The sequence below is a fragment of the Aulonocara sp. 'chitande type north' Nkhata Bay genome, linkage group LG15 (assembly GCF_057382095.1).
Source record: "Aulonocara sp. 'chitande type north' Nkhata Bay isolate Kocher_YH1m ecotype deep benthic linkage group LG15, A_spYH_male_GT1.1, whole genome shotgun sequence".
In the NCBI taxonomy this organism is placed as follows: Eukaryota; Metazoa; Chordata; class Actinopteri; order Cichliformes; family Cichlidae; genus Aulonocara; species Aulonocara sp. 'chitande type north' Nkhata Bay.
In genome coordinates, this window is record NC_141358.1 from 25,163,556 (window position 1) to 25,180,059 (window position 16,504).

The 16,504-nt window shown below is 43.8% G+C and overlaps 1 protein-coding gene across 4 annotated transcripts in view; it reads right to left on the reverse strand.

Annotated features, from left to right (window-relative positions):
- Positions 1 to 7,981, reverse strand: part of LOC147313186 (filamin-A-interacting protein 1-like) — a 52,293-nt gene extending 44,312 nt beyond the window's left edge. For 3 of the 4 annotated variants that reach the window (XM_086265157.1, XM_086265156.1, XM_086265154.1), the window contains exon 1: positions 2,629 to 2,816. In XM_086265157.1, the coding sequence (XP_086121283.1) occupies positions 2,629 to 2,638 (10 nt within the window). In that variant the 5' untranslated portion in view covers positions 2,639 to 2,816. Of the gene's footprint in view, positions 1 to 2,628; positions 2,817 to 7,526 lie in introns of those variants that run through there. The other variant, XM_086265155.1, reaches the window with a different exon arrangement.
- Positions 7,982 to 16,504: the final 8,523 nt, after the last annotated feature.

Below are 16,504 nucleotides of genomic sequence, written 5' to 3' on the forward strand. Positions count from 1 at the left end.
GACGCCGTTTTTTGTAAAGGAAAACGCAGCGTTTTGAAAACGCTCTCCAAAACGGATACATTTGAAAACGCCGTTTTCACTTCGCAGTGTGGACAGCGAACCTGGAGCCTTTTCGAAAACGATGACATTGACGGAGGGCATTATACAGCAGTTGTTTTGTTTGCTCTCAATTTTGACAGCCCTATTAAATATTAATATCTCTTTGTACATGCTCCAGATAGCTTTTCTTCAAATTCTTTAATTCTCACTTGCTTTTCCAACTTTGTACTTTTGTGTTACTCGCAGCAACAACTCCACCTCATTGTAAGTCCATTTAAAAAACTCGGTGCTTTTCCTCAACATTTTACCGCAATGTTTCAAAGAGCCGGAAAGTAAATAAACGGCAGACAGAAATGAGGCAGGTCGAATCGTCTTGCATTGCACGCATGCGCATGACTGGAGCGTAAGCGTTTTCAGCCGTTTCAATGTCCGAGAACGCTTACACAAACTCCTAAACACAAACTTAACAATGTAGTGTGTGCTGTACAGTGTAGCGAGGAATGCCCAGACCTCTACATTGGAGAGACCAAACAGCCACTTCACAAACGCATGGTACAACATAGAAGAGCCACCTCCACAGGACAAGACTCAGCTGTCCATCTGCATCTTAAGGACAAAGGTCACAAGAAGCAATTTATGTCCACAGTGAGCGACTATCTTTGAACAGAGGTGGTGGCTTAAGACACCAACTGTCTGCCATCTATAATACAGTTTTGAGATCCCTTCCCAGACGCCTTAACCCCCACATCCCGGGCCATCTGACCTCAGGAAATCACATGATAGGGTGGGGCTAGGTTTCACCATGAGCTCACCCGAAACCTTGGCTGATTGTGACCTACTCATGTGATTAGGTAGAGGATCATTAGGGGATTGATTGTCCCTCTCGATGGGATACTCCCACAGGGCTTAAATCTGGGACTCTCCACCATTTGACCCTAGAACAGAAGAAGCTTCTTGGATGAGAGGTGAAACGTCTTCAAGCCACTTAAAGAAGTCCAGACGCTTTTCTTTCCAAGCTCCTTAGACTACGATGACCTGGATGACTGAGAGCCTTCACAGACATCTGCTGTTTTGTGCTCTAGTTTTGGAAATTAAAATTCCAGGATTTTCTCTCAATGTCATCCGGATGCGCTGGTGTGTTGTGTATGTACAGTTTTTTCCCTTTTTGTTTCACAAACCAACATGGAGGTGTTACACTACTGGGTCTGTGTAATTCTGGGTTAAGTTATATTATTTGATTTGTTGTTTTTCATGGGTTTGGTTCTCTTTAATTTTTTTTTATGTGTGTTATATTTATAATTCCTAGTTTCTAGTTTTCTGTCTCTATGCCTTCCCTGTGTTCCATGTTTAGTTACTCTAGTCTCTGTGTTTCATGTTCCTAGTCAGTCGTGTCTCCATGTCACAGTGTCAAGTCTGCATCTTTGTGAAGGTTTCCTGTTTATTTTGATAGTTCCTTGTCCTGTGTTCAGTGCATTTGGTTTTGCTTCCTCCACGTCTCGTTATGTCAGATTAGTCCAAGCTCTGTTTTCCTCCTGTTTCCTATTCCCTCGTTACTCCGTTGTGAATTTAAGCCCTGTGTTTTCCTCTGTCTGTTGTTGTAATACTCTATGTGCTGTAAGTTTCTCCAGGTTTCTGGTTTCTATTATTCTTAGTTCCCTGCTCCTTGTTTCCAAGTGTTAAGTTCTTAGTTTCCATGTTCAGGGTTTTGGTTTTTGTAAGTTATTTTATGGAGGATTTTTCCCAACGAAAAAAGCTGCTGCTTTAAGTTTACATTCCAAGTACAAGTCCTGCATTTGGGTCCTTCATTCTGCCTACTGCACCTGACATGATGCAACCAGAATCCTAAAACACTGAAGCTACACAATAAGGGGTACTACACCAATGAGTGACATCACTATCGCTATGTGCATTTTTTATACAGTCAGTGCCAGTCAGACCAACAAGCCTGCACCACTGCTAAACACTTCTCACTGACTCTCAATGATTACAGTTTTTTCTGATTGCTTAAGCACATTTTTTGTAACTATTGGCTAATTTTGCAAACCTCTTCACACAAATAAGAAAACCTGTCACCCAATAATCAAAACATTGTAGTTCTCTTGCAAAAGCAAACACAGCCAGATTAACTCTTCACACCTTCGTAAAAATGGTGTTTCCGTATCAAACAGTACACACAAGCCATCATCTACTTAGCACACAATGCGCCAACTGCACACTGATGGTATGAATACAAAACACATCTGGCCTTTGCTTTCTCTGTGCACAAGGTAGGCTATGTCAGTTTGAGCTCATACTTCTGTCATAGATCCATAAGCATAGAGGGATCCAAACTTCAAGTACTGGTGTTTATTCACACACATCAAAACAAACACAAGTGTTTATTTCCAAGTATAGAATTATTTGCAATCGCCATAATGACTATATGGGTTACTTGGTCTGCAGTGAACATGCTTCCTCTGCCCCCAGCATCTGGTCATCTAGCAATTCTGTAAAGTAACAATTTCAGTATTTTTACATCAATGGTATTGGTGTGTTTCTCATTGGCATATGGCAGTGCTACAAATCTTTGTGCGAAGTGACTGTACTCACCGATTCTCATTTCAAGATGTCCTTATGGTACTTGCTACAGTGTAGCGGCTCGAGTTAGGCTGGACCCGTTGGCCAGCTACCCTCAGGGTCATTCGACGGTTGATTACATGGTCCACTATTGTAGCTCTGATGTCATCAGCAATTCTATTTCTTACTCTTCCTACCCTTCCTCTCCCCCCTCCTCATCTTCCTCTCCCCCCTCCTCGTCTTCCTCTTGCTCCTCCTTGTCCTTGTCGTCCTCTTCATCCTACTTCTTCACCTCCACGTCCTCTTCCTCGGCCTCCTCTACTTCTCACTCTTCCTGCTCCCTCCATTGTACTCCGCACACACAGCTTACCTGTATTATAGTGCTTAGGCTGATTGCAAAGTGAACTAATTATCTAAAGAAGTTTTCACATGTGAAAGTGTGCCAGACAGTTGGCAAATTAGTGTTAATGATAGCCATACATGTGTATACTTTTGCTAGGAGTGTGTTGGAAATTTGGTAATTGAGTGTTGTGCAGTGAATTGTGCCTACAGTTTTGCAAAGTGTGTGTTACAAAATTGCAAACTGAGTGCAAAGCAGTTTTTGTGCTTTTAGTTTTGCAAACTCAGTGAGTGGTTTTGCTATAAGTCTGAATAGTTTTAGAGATTGTGCTACAGGAATCACAGTTAGGGTTTAAGCATTCAGAAAAAACTGTAAGTCAAAGTGTTTAAACAGACCAAATTACAGGAGACCATAGGGGTGGATGAGCAGGGTGCAGCACGAAGGTCCTGGGCAGGCTTGAACCAACCCAGCGGGGCTTTTCCCTCCACCAGAAGTAACATGCTATAATTCAAAAAACGTTTTACAATTACGTTCCCCTCATAATGATCCCATTACATCTCTGGAATACCATAAAACCATAACACAGTACATCTTTACTACTATTAGTGTAACACAAGTTTTCTTTCATTCAGGAAAACTAATGGCACTTGACTGCAGAGCATACTTGCACAAACGTTCATGTTTTCCATTCATTAGCTGCTTATAGATATTTCAGTCTGGACACAACAAACCTTGTGTGACTGAAAATTGTTTTCCTGCTGCAGCATCTCCGCCCAGCTGCTGTAGAAACTGTGTCGGAAAGAGCAGAGCTTGTCTCTCAGCTGAGCGGCACTTAAGCACTCTGGTAAAACATCTATTAAATTAATGCCTCCTGATGTACTGCTTCCTGAAACCAGCCTTTACTGGGCTGTGAATAAGGGAGTCATAACTCACCGATTCACTGAGCGAGTGTCTCACAGACGATCCTTTCATGACTCAGTAACGACACACTCAGCGTGGCTCAGTGGGTGTCGCTCCATTCCAGTAACTCATTATTGAAGCCGTCACTATACATCTAAATGACGCCTGAAAGCATTTAACTGATCACACTTACACTTTAGTTCTGAAGGTTTTATTTTGGCCCCACTTGGGATCTATTATTTAAAAGGTTGATAATTTCTCGTTTACACACAGCACCTACACAAAGCTGAGCCGAGTCTGCTTTTCCTTATTCTCTGTCATGTATCTCTTGCTCCAAATGAAGAAGTCAGCGTACAGCATGTTCAAGAAATCCCTGCAATCCCCTATGATGCCACAGGAAGTGGATATCCCTGATGATCCCATCTTAAATCCCTCTGTTTGCAAGAGACAGCCAATCAGAATCAAGTTGTCTCAAAGGGGGAAGAGCCAAAATGGCTTGTTACAGAAATGACATGAAATGAGAGGTTGTACTGAGGCCCAGTATGAAATAAATAAGGATTATTTTGAACTGTGAATCATACAAAGCTGCTCTAATAGATCCCAAGTGTAACAGCAGGACCTGGAAAGGAGATGATTAAGGTCACTTCGCTTTTGTTGCATTTAAGATCAATTTTGGCTGTATAATCTGTCAACCAATCAAATTCAAGAATTCGAGAGAGTTTAAGAAGCCCTGAGTCTTTTCAGTTTCAAAAACTCAGCTGACTAGCAAGGGGTGCCTCAGAACCTCAGGGACAATACGTGTCAGTGTAGGCCAGTCATTAACCAAACCCTGCTTTTTTAACTCAAGTGGGACCAAAAGGCACAAACTGAAAATCCTCCTGCACTAAGTAAGACTTGAAACTAGAGACGGAGACCATAAACTCATCAGGAAAGTGTTTACTAAGCTCACACAGAAACCAAGTTAAGGACAGATTTCTTTTTGCCATCAGAGGAGTCACCCCCTGCTGGCCTTTAAAAACCATGCAGGTTTATGCAGATTGTTGGCTTCATGCTCCAGAACCAGAAGTATGTTGGCATACTTTGGCATGCAGAGAGGAGCAGCCAGGGATCGAACCACCAACTTTCCAGTTAGCGGATGGCCTGCTCCTCCTCCTGATTGTTGACCATCAAATCACTATGTTGCAGGATTTTAGCTCCTCCCTGTGTTTAGGTGGAGACAACAGTCTTGTATTAAAGATGTACCACGCCAGTTTTGGAAGGTTAAAAGCATGGGGGTAGTATTAACCCGCAGGTTTCTCAGCCAAACAGCCAAACATCTGGTTTGGAGATTTTTGTTTTCTACTTTTTTTCCCCCGACTTGCCATTTGACTTCTTTGCTACAACGTTAGGTTTGAAGATGGTGGTTTGAGTTAACATGCACCTCTTCACAACATTAACCCTGCACGAAAACCTAAGAGTTAGGATCAGTGACTGTGCCAGTCTTACTAATCCCATCCCTGAGTTTATAACATAGTGAGACCCTGGTGTTTGCTATGAAGACTATGGTTTCAGTCAGTGACACTACAGTCTGTTTCCTAGACTTTTTAAATACTCGAACACTTGTCCACCCAAGATTTAGTCACATCGCCATCTGTCATTTTTCTTTTCACTCTTTTCCTCTTTCAGTTCTCCATGGTGGACCATCAGGTATCATGGGTCATTCAGATGTTTTTGATCTCAATCTTTGTCTAGCAGCACCGTCATCCTTTTGTCCATTAAATACCTGAATTGTGTGGTTGGTTTGCAGTAGGTGTTTAGGTCCTACACAATCATTTTCACAACAGTTCTTTCTCAACTGTTGATGGTGCAAATCTACTACACTGTTTCTCTGTGCACACATCTGTCCCCTCTACTGTTCGGCCAGATTTCCCATCAGAGTCAAGGGTTGGGGGATGCAGGGTGTGGTATGCTGCACAAACTGAACTCTGAATGTTATTTGTGACACTTGAGCCTTTCTGTGTCTCTGTTTTGTAACTCCACACGCTTTCTATTTTTGCCAGCTTCGCGCAGACATCTACTGCATCATCTGCTTCTGTCATATTTTCCATTTCTAGGTTAAAGGATGTTGTTTGTTGAAGAGATTGTGCAGACAAATTTATGATTTGGGGGTTATATTAATAAATCTATTAGAAAAACCTGGCATGGGATAAGAGTACAGTTTTTCTTTGGACATTTATTAAAGTGATCCGTGTGGGAAACCAGAGCATGGCCTCCCACTCTCCTTTTAGAGTCTAGAATTTGCATCATGAATGTGCAGTATGTGATGAAATAATCAAGTTTGGAAAGGAAGGCCTTTAAACCCGTTAAATTGTAAACAAAAAACATTTTACCGCTTTCAGTAATTCTGAGTAAGTTTAATCATTCATCATGAATTATTTGGATATGCTTTAATTGATAAAACATTTACAGGTGAGGTAAAAGGTTCATGAAGAGGTTTATTAGCCTGTGAGCTCAAACCTGACCCCAACCTCATAAAAATGTGCTTCATATTTTTGTCTCTGAGGTCTTAAGGTAGTTGGAAATCCTGTTGATTTTTCAGTATTATAAAAGTCGCAAAGCAGCAAATGTTAATTAGTGACCATTTTAACTGGATTTACAGCAATGACCTTAAAATATTTTTGCCTAATAATAACTAATAATGTTATCATTTCTAAACTGAACGCACACACATCACACTTAGCTTAGATCACGTTTTTCACTCCATTACAGATCAAATCCACCGTCATGAGTCAGGCTTCCATAAATAGCTTGGTTTGAGTCACTGCTGATGTTTTGTTGACCCGTCCATCCACCCTGACCTCCTCCCTCAGCTGACTATTTGGTTCTGCAACGTCATTTGTATGACTGATGTTGCTGTGCATCGACAAGACACATTTTAAATATAACATTTCCACACTTCTGATTATTAGTATTTTTGATTATTTAGTGAATGAAGTTACAAGGAAGCAGAACACCAAGCTTGTCTGATTTTTTTCTGATGAAAAAACGGGAAATAATTCAGCTGCCAATAATATGGAACAACACTTCAAAACTACCTTAAGTAATTAGCTGATATAAACTACTGTAACAAATCTTTAATGTAAACTGCTTTATTTATTGAAATATCCTGATTTCTTTATTTTAATCATTATATTTGGACTCTGGATATTTATTTGTTGTGGAGTTTTTTTTTAATTTCAAATAAACATTTTGATAACTTCTCATACTGTTTACTTGGTGATATAAAACCTTTATCTCAGTTTTTCTGTTAGCTGACATTTAATTTAGTTCAGATGATCTTGTCTGGATTTTTTTTTCTTTAATAGCAGTTGTGATTCACCAACTCTTTATACAGATCTCTGTATCTTTGCATTTCTGAATATTTGAGGAAAAAGTATGTTTTTATATGATTGTCCTGTTTTTTGTATAATAACTGCAAACAATAAATAAATGCGCAAAAAAATTATAAATACTGTTTTGCTTCCATCAGTGTAAGGTGTTTCAGTAATGGTATACGCCAATATATTTTCAAAATTATCGGTCTATGATATTGGCATGTTGGCAAATATGATGGCACATACCCATTTCAGTAGTGGTCAGATGTTTTTCTAGATTTCTTTGTGGCAAATTAAAACAAATATATCAAAACAAGCCAGAAATCAGAGTTACAAACCTGGTAGCTCTTAGTGTCACAGCTGTTCGGTCCCAAAATGACTCCAGTCCTTATTAATACTTCACTTCTTCTCCAGCACTCACCACACCAGCGTGTCTGTCTTCTTTCCTTTAAATCTTAAATCCAGCCTTCACTGTGTCTCCTTTTCTGCCAAAGTTGGAGCATGGTGAAGCTTTGTCCTCTCCAAGTTTGGGCTGTATGCTCACTGGCCGAGAGAGTATGAGTGAGAACTGAAGACAGAGAGAGAGGGGAGGGGATCGTGCGAGGGCAGAGATGAGAATAAACAGACTCTTTCTCTGAGCTGAAATAAAATAAGTTCTCTTTTTGCCGCAGGATGTTCAGCCTCTCTCTTTACGCCTGCTTGTTCCCGGTCATCAGCACTGAGGCTCTGCTCTATATTTAACCCGTGCTCTCACTCTGTGTTAGCAGCTCAACTGACTGACGGACTGACTGAGGCTCGTCCAAACCCCCAACAGCTGAGCTATCAGCCCTGACCACACCTTCTCCTCCTCTCACAGCCAAAGGACTAGGTTTGGGTGCGTTTGGCTTGAGTTGTGGTTTGTTTTGTTTCACTCCAAAATATTTTTAATCTTAACAGCATGAAACCCAGATGTTCCTGCCCCTCTGTTAATGTGACATCACTGTACTTGAGTTGATCACTCAAAATTAAGTGGATTTAACTTGAATAAACAAGATCAGTAAACTTCTGGTATTCATGGTGAACTATCAGCTCTCAGATTTGCTTTGTTTTCATGTGTTTTTACCTTAAATAGTCAGTTTGTCTCATTCACTTCTTCCAAGCACTCCCCATCTTCTTTATTTCCTAACCCTAACCCTAAACTTGAACACACCATCTTCTCACCTTTCCCTAACCCTAACGAGTGTCTTTGACAATCATTTCTTTGACCTTCTCACCCCTTCTCTAACCTCAGTTTTATTCCCAACCTTTCTAATCCTCACACTTTTACTGAACTTGACCTCTTTTTTAATAATTTATGTAACGTTTAGCTTTTTAGACCCACTTTTGTCCTGCTCACATTGAATAATTCTGAATACAGAATTGCCCGACTGCTGCTAAATATAATTTTATTTATGTGAATATGTCTGTACACAAACACAAACATATATCATGTATTCTCTATTTAAACAAGTTAAACATTCAGAGCAGGAACTTGGTAATGCAACAGTGCCACCATCTCTAATCTGACTCCTAATTTTTAATCCTGACCCCCTGAAATTTATCCACAATCACTGACCCTAACCCCCATGAATCTAACCCCTAAACCTAGATCCAGCATCTTCCCATAATGCAGCGCTGCAGCCTCCTTGCTGAACGCTAGGCTAACTGGGAACATTCCCGCGTCAATCAAGTCAAACTTCTGTTATTGCGAAGCTAGCCGCTCACAATGGTGGAGAGAAAAGTTGATTCTGAAAGCAGAGCCTTTCAGCGCCAATGGGTGACTGAATATATGTTTACAGACATTGCTGGTAAACCTGTGTGTCTTATTAGTGGAGCTAATGTGGCTGTAATTAAGGAATTTAATTTAAGACGGCACTACGAGACAAAACGTCAGGATAAGCTGAAAAACCTAAATGCAGATCAGAAACTACAGAAGTAGAAGAGCTAAAGAAGAATCTGACATTTCAGCAGACGTTTTCCACCAGAGCAAAATCACAAAGTGAAGCTGTTGTGAAAGAAAATTTTATTGTAGCAGAGGAGACAGCCAAATCAGCCCGGTACCACTCTGAAGAGCTGCATGATGAAGCTGTGCGTTGTCTTGTGTCCAGACAAAACGCAGATTTTGGCAAATGTGAGCCTGAGGAGAAATACGATTGCTGATCGGGTTTGTGAGATGGCCACTGATTTAAGAACACAGTTGTGTGAAAGAAGCAAAAACTTTATTGCATACTCTCTTGCTGTGGATGAAAGTACAGACATGATGGACATTGCACAGCTGGCCATCTTCATCCGTGGAGAGGAAATATTGAACATTAAATCAATGCACGGGACAACGACAGGAAAAGAAACTGCCCTGGGACAAACTTGTTGGACTTACAACAGATGGAGCACCGGTGTTGTGCGGTGAAATAAGCCACACAACACCGGCGCTCCATCTGCTAGTCAGCAGGATGCGAGTAAAGATGCAGGAGGAGAACTGTACCAGTGAGTTAACAGCATATCACTGCATCATACACCAGGAAAGGTAAAGTCCTAAAAATGGAGCATGTAATGATCACCGTAACGCAGACCGTAAATTTTATCTGAGCTAAAAGTTTAAATCACCGTCAATTTCAGTCTTTTATGTGGGAAATAGATTCAGAGTTTGCCCACATTCCTTATCAGACAGAGGTCCGTTGGCTGAGTTGGGATAAAAATTCTCAATAAAGTTTTTGAGCTCAGCAAGGAAATCTGTCAGTTCATGGACATGGCATGTATGATGCAGTGAAGGCATTTCAAGTGAAGCTGTCACAAATGCACCAGTGCAACCTGCCTCACTTTCCCTGTTGCCAAGTAATGTTGAACCAAGTCAGCGGACTTTGCTGAACTGCACCTGTGCAGATTCAGATGGAGCTGCAGTGTAATGATACACTCAAAGTGGGCAAGTCCTCAGGTAAACAAGAGTAACTACCAATAAGAGTGGAGGATGTTGTTGATGCATTAGAGGGTTACCTAGGCAACCAGTGCCTGGAACGTCTGCAAAGTCATCTTTACCCCTAATCTTTAATCCTAATCTGTGTATTTTAGGCTCTTCGTTCAGGTTCTATGTCCATGTGTAGGAAGAGTTGCTCTAATTTATAATACTGTTCCCGTGCTTTTAAGATGTGTTTCCATGTACCTCTAAATCAATGCATATCCAATCTGTGGGCACATGTATATGTTTATTTATACTACTTAATATTCTCATTACCCCTGAACCTTAATGCTGAACACAAGCCCTACCTGGTAACCTTAAACTAACTCTAAGTTCTCAGAAAATGTGATTTTTCACAGTTTGAAATTTGCCCTTGAGAATCTTGTTAATAGGGTTACAAAAATTAGACCTTCTAACTAGCACACGTAAAAAACTATTAACATTTTTCCACCAAATATCCCTTTGTTCCCTTAAAGCTACGGGATATGACCAACATTAACGTAAGCAGACTGTCACGGTCCTGGGTCTCCTGACCCAGCGTTTTTAGTTCTTTGTGATTTTTGTATTATTGTACTTGTGTGTGATTTATTCTATGGCTTCTAGTTTTGATCCCTTGCCCTTCATGTCTCTCTGTGTCCCCTCTGTTCTGTGTAATTGTGTGTCTTTGCATGTTTGAGTTTCTTGTTTTCTGTCACTCTGCATTGTGCATTATGTTCTCATGGTTGGTTTTTTGTTACTCTCTCTAGTCTAGTCTCTTGTGTTCCCAGCTGAGTATTTCCCTGTGTATTTTGGTTCTTAGACCTCTGCCTTATGGTTTATGTCTCTGTATTTCTTAGTTGCTGTCTCCACTGTGTCAAGTTCGCGTCTCTGTGTGATACTTCCTGTTTTACTTTGATGGTCCGTGTCTCATGTGAATGCGTCCTGCTTTGCTTGTCTCGTCAGTCCTGATTTCTCCCAGCTGTGCCCTCCTTCTGTGTCTCATTCCCCTCGTTACTTCCCAGTGTATTTAAACCCTGTGTTTCTCTGAGTCAGTGTCGCGTCGTCCCTCATGCTGTGTGTGGATCTCCCTGTGTGTTCTTAGTTTATGGTTTCCCAGTTTAGTCTAGTTTTGTATGTTTGTTCTACCAGCAAATAAAGCTGTGTTTTGAGTTCACCTCCCCGAGTCTGTGAGTCCTGCATTTTGGGTCCAACTCCTGCCTGCCGCACAGCGATTCATGACAGTACGACGCGACCAGACATGGACCCAGCAGGCTCCTCCCGGGAAAGCGATTTGGCCCGCATCTTCAGCCTGTGGGAGCGAGTTTCCCATGCCTCGGACATTAAAGCAATGTCCATTGGGATAAACGCCATCGAGGCAATTCTCAAGGGGAATCCCCATCTTCGCGAGCTCTCAGGATTTTCGGGCCTACTGTCCAATCTGCAGAAAGCCAAGGAGACAGTACAAGCTCGCGAGCTCGTCATACCGCAACAGCGACCGCCACAATCGGGAAACGTTTCCACGCCGCTGCCACTGGACTCCTCTCCATCCACCCTCCACTCTGACTGTCACTCACCCGCTGCTTTTCTCGCAGCAATGTGGTCGGAGGATGAGGAGCCGGCCGTGATCTCTCCGTCGTTGCCAGTTTCCTCCATCACCGCACCTCCGGCTTCCCGAAGAAAACGGCATTCACGCCGCCGACACCCACCGCCACAGCCAGACCCCGAGACGTCTGAGTTGCCAGCTGTGGTGAGTGGAAGGGACAATCAAGAGTTTCCTGACTTTGGGACTGTTTATTCCGGGGCTGTGTTTTTTCACTTAGCTGCCCAGCCAGAAGCGCTAGCTCCATCTCCTGTGTCCCCGCTAGCACAGCCATTAACTCCACCACACGCTCCATTTTCACCTCTACCATCACTTCAGTCATCAGTTCGGTCTGCCACTCAGTCGCCCTTAGTTCCGTCATCCACACTACCACCTGTTTCCCTTCCACCACCACCATCACTACACCCAGCCATTCAGGCTGCTACTCAGTCAGACATTCAACCCATAGCCCTGCCGTTAATATGCTCTATAGCTGAGCCACTAGCCGCCCGACCCGCAGCCACTTCAGCCACTCCTCCACCCGTCACACCTCCACTACAACCATCACTGCAATCCCCAGTGCAGTCTCCTGCAGCCCTGCTTTCCCCAGTGCAGTCTCCAGTGTCCCCAGTGCAGTCTCCAGTGTCCCCAGTGCAGTCTCCAGTGTCCCCAGTGCAGTCTCCAGTGTCCCCAGTGCAGTCTCCAGTGTCCCCAGTGCAGTCTCCAGTGTCCCCAGTGCAGCATCCCTTAGCACAGTCATCCACTCAATCACCAGCTCCACTTTCCCCTCAACTATCACTACCACCTCTAGCTCAGTCTCCTGTGCACTCACCTCTGGTTCATTCTCCTGTGAAGTCATCAACTCCCCTGCCTACTCCGCTCTCACCACCTCCGTTACAACAGACATCAGTTCAGTCCCCTGTGCCAGTGCAGACGCCCTCAGTTCAGTCTCCCGTGCAGTTATCTACTTCACCACCATCAGTAGCTCAGCTCCCACTCTCACCCGTGTCGCCAGTAGCTCAGCTCCCACTCTCACCCGTGTCGCCAGTAGCTCAGCTCCCACTCTCACCCGTGTCGCCAGTAGCTCAGCTCCCACTCTCACCCGTGTCGCCAGTAGCTCAGCTCCCACTCTCACCCGTGTCGCCAGTAGCTCAGTTAGCTGCCCAGCAGCCTCTCTCTGCTCAGTCTCCTGTGTCGCCAGTTTTGCTCATTCACTCCATGCAGAGAGGTAACTTGATTTCTACTCAGGGTACTTTTCATGGTTTAGCCGCCGTTGGCACAGTTGGCCACTCCAGGGCTTCCCCAGAGGCTAGGTCTCAGTCCCCAGCTGATTCTGGACCCCTGAAGTTTAAGCAGCCCCCTAAGAACTGCACCATGTTCGCATTGCCTGGGCAGAGTCAGTGCTCAGTGCAGCGCCAGTTGTCCTCATGTCCGCCAGAGGACTTCATGCCTGTTGGCTTTGTTTTAGCCTCCGCTGGAGGGTCCGAGGGGCCCGTTCAGCCGCCCGTCTCCGCTGGAGGGTCCGAGGGGCCCGTTCAGCCTCACGCCTCGTCAGCTGGAGGGTCCGAGGGGCCCGTTCAGCCTCCCGTCTCCGCTGGAGGGTCCGAGGGGCCCGTTCAGCCTCACGCCTCGTCAGCTGGAGGGTCCGAGGGGCCCGTTCAGCCTCCTGTCTCCGCTGGAGGGTCCGAGGGGCTTCGTCAGCTTCGTCTTTGGCTTCTGTTTCGCTTGCTGCAGCCCCGTCGCCGCCTGGTCCTGCCTCGACTGGTCCTGTGCCCACCGGGCCATGGCCAGCATGCCTAACACTGGAGAGCCGCCGCTGCCTTCCGCGCGGTCGGCCTCCTGAACTGCTCCGTTGTCTCCTTCGCCGCCGCCGTTGCCTTGCGCACGGCCGGCCTCCTGAACTGTTTCCACGTCGCCGCCGTTGCCTTGCGCACGGCCGGCCCCCTGAACTGCTCTGTGTTTGGGTTGTTTTCTTGGGCTCCGGTGTTTGCTGTGCTCTTCTTTTGTTTTCTGTTCCGAGCCCTCCGTCCTGGGCCCCCGCCGCCCGCCCTGGGTTGTTTTCTGTTTGGTTTTGTTTTTCTGTGTTTGGGCTGTCTGGAGCCAGCCCTTGGGGGGGGGGTACTGTCACGGTCCTGGGTCTCCTGACCCAGCGTTTTTAGTTCTTTGTGATTTTTGTATTATTGTACTTGTGTGTGATTTATTCTATGGCTTCTAGTTTTGATCCCTTGCCCTTCATGTCTCTCTGTGTCCCCTCTGTTCTGTGTAATTGTGTGTCTTTGCATGTTTGAGTTTCTTGTTTTCTGTCACTCTGCATTGTGCATTATGTTCTCATGGTTGGTTTTTTGTTACTCTCTCTAGTCTAGTCTCTTGTGTTCCCAGCTGAGTATTTCCCTGTGTATTTTGGTTCTTAGACCTCTGCCTTATGGTTTATGTCTCTGTATTTCTTAGTTGCTGTCTCCACTGTGTCAAGTTCGCGTCTCTGTGTGATACTTCCTGTTTTACTTTGATGGTCCGTGTCTCATGTGAATGCGTCCTGCTTTGCTTGTCTCGTCAGTCCTGATTTCTCCCAGCTGTGCCCTCCTTCTGTCTCATTCCCCTCGTTACTTCCCAGTGTATTTAAACCCTGTGTTTCTCTGAGTCAGTGTCGCGTCGTCCCTCATGCTGTGTGTGGATCTCCCTGTGTCTCCCTGTGAGTTCTTAGTTTATGGTTTCCCAGTTTAGTCTAGTTTTGTATGTTTGTTCTACCAGCAAATAAAGCTGTGTTTTGAGTTCACCTCCCCGAGTCTGTGAGTCCTGCATTTTGGGTCCAACTCCTGCCTGCCGCACAGCGATTCATGACACAGACAAAACTTTAAAGGTCTGAGAATTTCTAAGAATCAATTTAAGACCTTTAACAGCCTTTTAAAGATGTGCATATGGAAAATATTTGAGTTCATGTATTTGTAATATGACTCAATTGAAACAGGAAAACAAACACTTTTTGGACCGACTGCTTTGTAATAGTGTTATTAATCATGTTGTGGTTTATTGTAGTCAGCAATGAGGTTGTAAATGTTATTTTTTTTCAGTGATCTTCGGCTCAGCTTGAGTCTGGCTCAGCTGTGTACAACAATGGGCATGTTTGCGCGCTAATTTCTCGTCATTGATTGTTTTCAGATGTAAAGTAAAATCACTGTTTCAACAGCCATCCTGAGGCTGGATCAGACCAGGCTTTTCAAACACGACGTGATTTATTCAGGGCTGTGAACACAGCAACATTTGTTCCTAATAAAGCAGCTCTGAGTTTGACTTTATCAATGAGGAAGAGTGAGAACCGGAGCTGCGTGTTGTTGCAAAGTTTGACAACCAGCTTCAGCAGACACAACACAGCTGAGTTTGTGCTTTTAAGAAAAGTGATTTTCTTATCAGGGAGTGATCTCTCTGAGATGTTTTCATGAACAAACATTGTTAAAGGAGCTTTAGTTTTATCCTTTCAACATATTGAATCCTGTCAGCGCCTTTCATAAAAGCGAAGCCAAAACGGCTTGCATAATTACACACACACACACACACACGTTCATGTTCTGGAGATCAGCCTGGTCTTCCTGGAAATATTCAGTCTTATAAATGTGCCAAATACATGTGAAGGATCAATCCATGAAATAAAACGGTTGCTGGACGGTGACATGTTCACACACCCACACACTGAAAGGAGGTAAGCGTCAGTCCATTTTTGTTTCAGGAGTCATCCGGCAGAGGTGTGGACTCGAGTCACATGACTTGGACTCGAGTCAGACTCGAGTCATTAATTTTATGACCTTAAACTTGACTTGAAAAAATGTTGTAAGACTTGTGACTTGACTTGGACTTTTACACCAATGACCTGGGACATGAATTGGACTTGAACCGGTTTACTTGAAAAGACTTGATATTTCACCCCAAATATAAAATTGAACACTCATATTATATGGAAAGTGTCTACCATTAATTCACTTCATTTATTCAAACCACACTCCGTACGTATGTGTGCGTGAGCTGTAGCACAGCCAATCAAATTAACCAGATTTTTAAAAAAAAGAAAAAAAAAAAAGAAAGAAAATGCTGCAAGTTGTTGTTTTTTTCCAGGTACAGTGGGGCAAAAAAGTATTTAGTCAGCCACCGATTGTGCAAGTTCCCCCACTTAAAATGATGACAGAGGTCAGTAATTTGCACCAGAGGTACACTTCAACTGTGAGAGACAGAATGTGAAAAAAAAATCCCTGAATTCACATGGTAGGATTTGTAAAGAATTTATTCGTAAATCAGGGTGGAAAATAAGTATTTGGTCACCTCAAACAAGGAAAATCTCTGGCTCTCACAGACCTGTAACGTCTTCTGTAAGAAGCTTTTCTGTCCCCCACTCGTTACCTGTATGAATGGCACGTGTTTGAACTCATCATCTGTATAAAAGACACCTGTCCACAGCCTCAAACAGTCAGACTCCAAACTCCGCCATGGCCAAGACCAAAGAGCTTTCGAAGGACACCAGGAAAAGTATTGTAGACCTGCACCAGACTGGGAAGAGTGAATCTACAATAGGCGAGCAGCTTGGTGTGAAAAAATCAACTGTGGGAGCAATCATCAGAAAATGGAAGACATACAAGACCACTGATAATCTCCCACGATCTGGGGCTCCACGCAAGATCTCATCCCGTGGGGTCAAAATGATCATGAGAACGGTGAGCAAAGATCCCAGAACCACACGGGGGGACCTGGTGAATGACCTGCAGAGAGCTGGGACCAAAGTAACAAAGGTCACCATCAGTAAC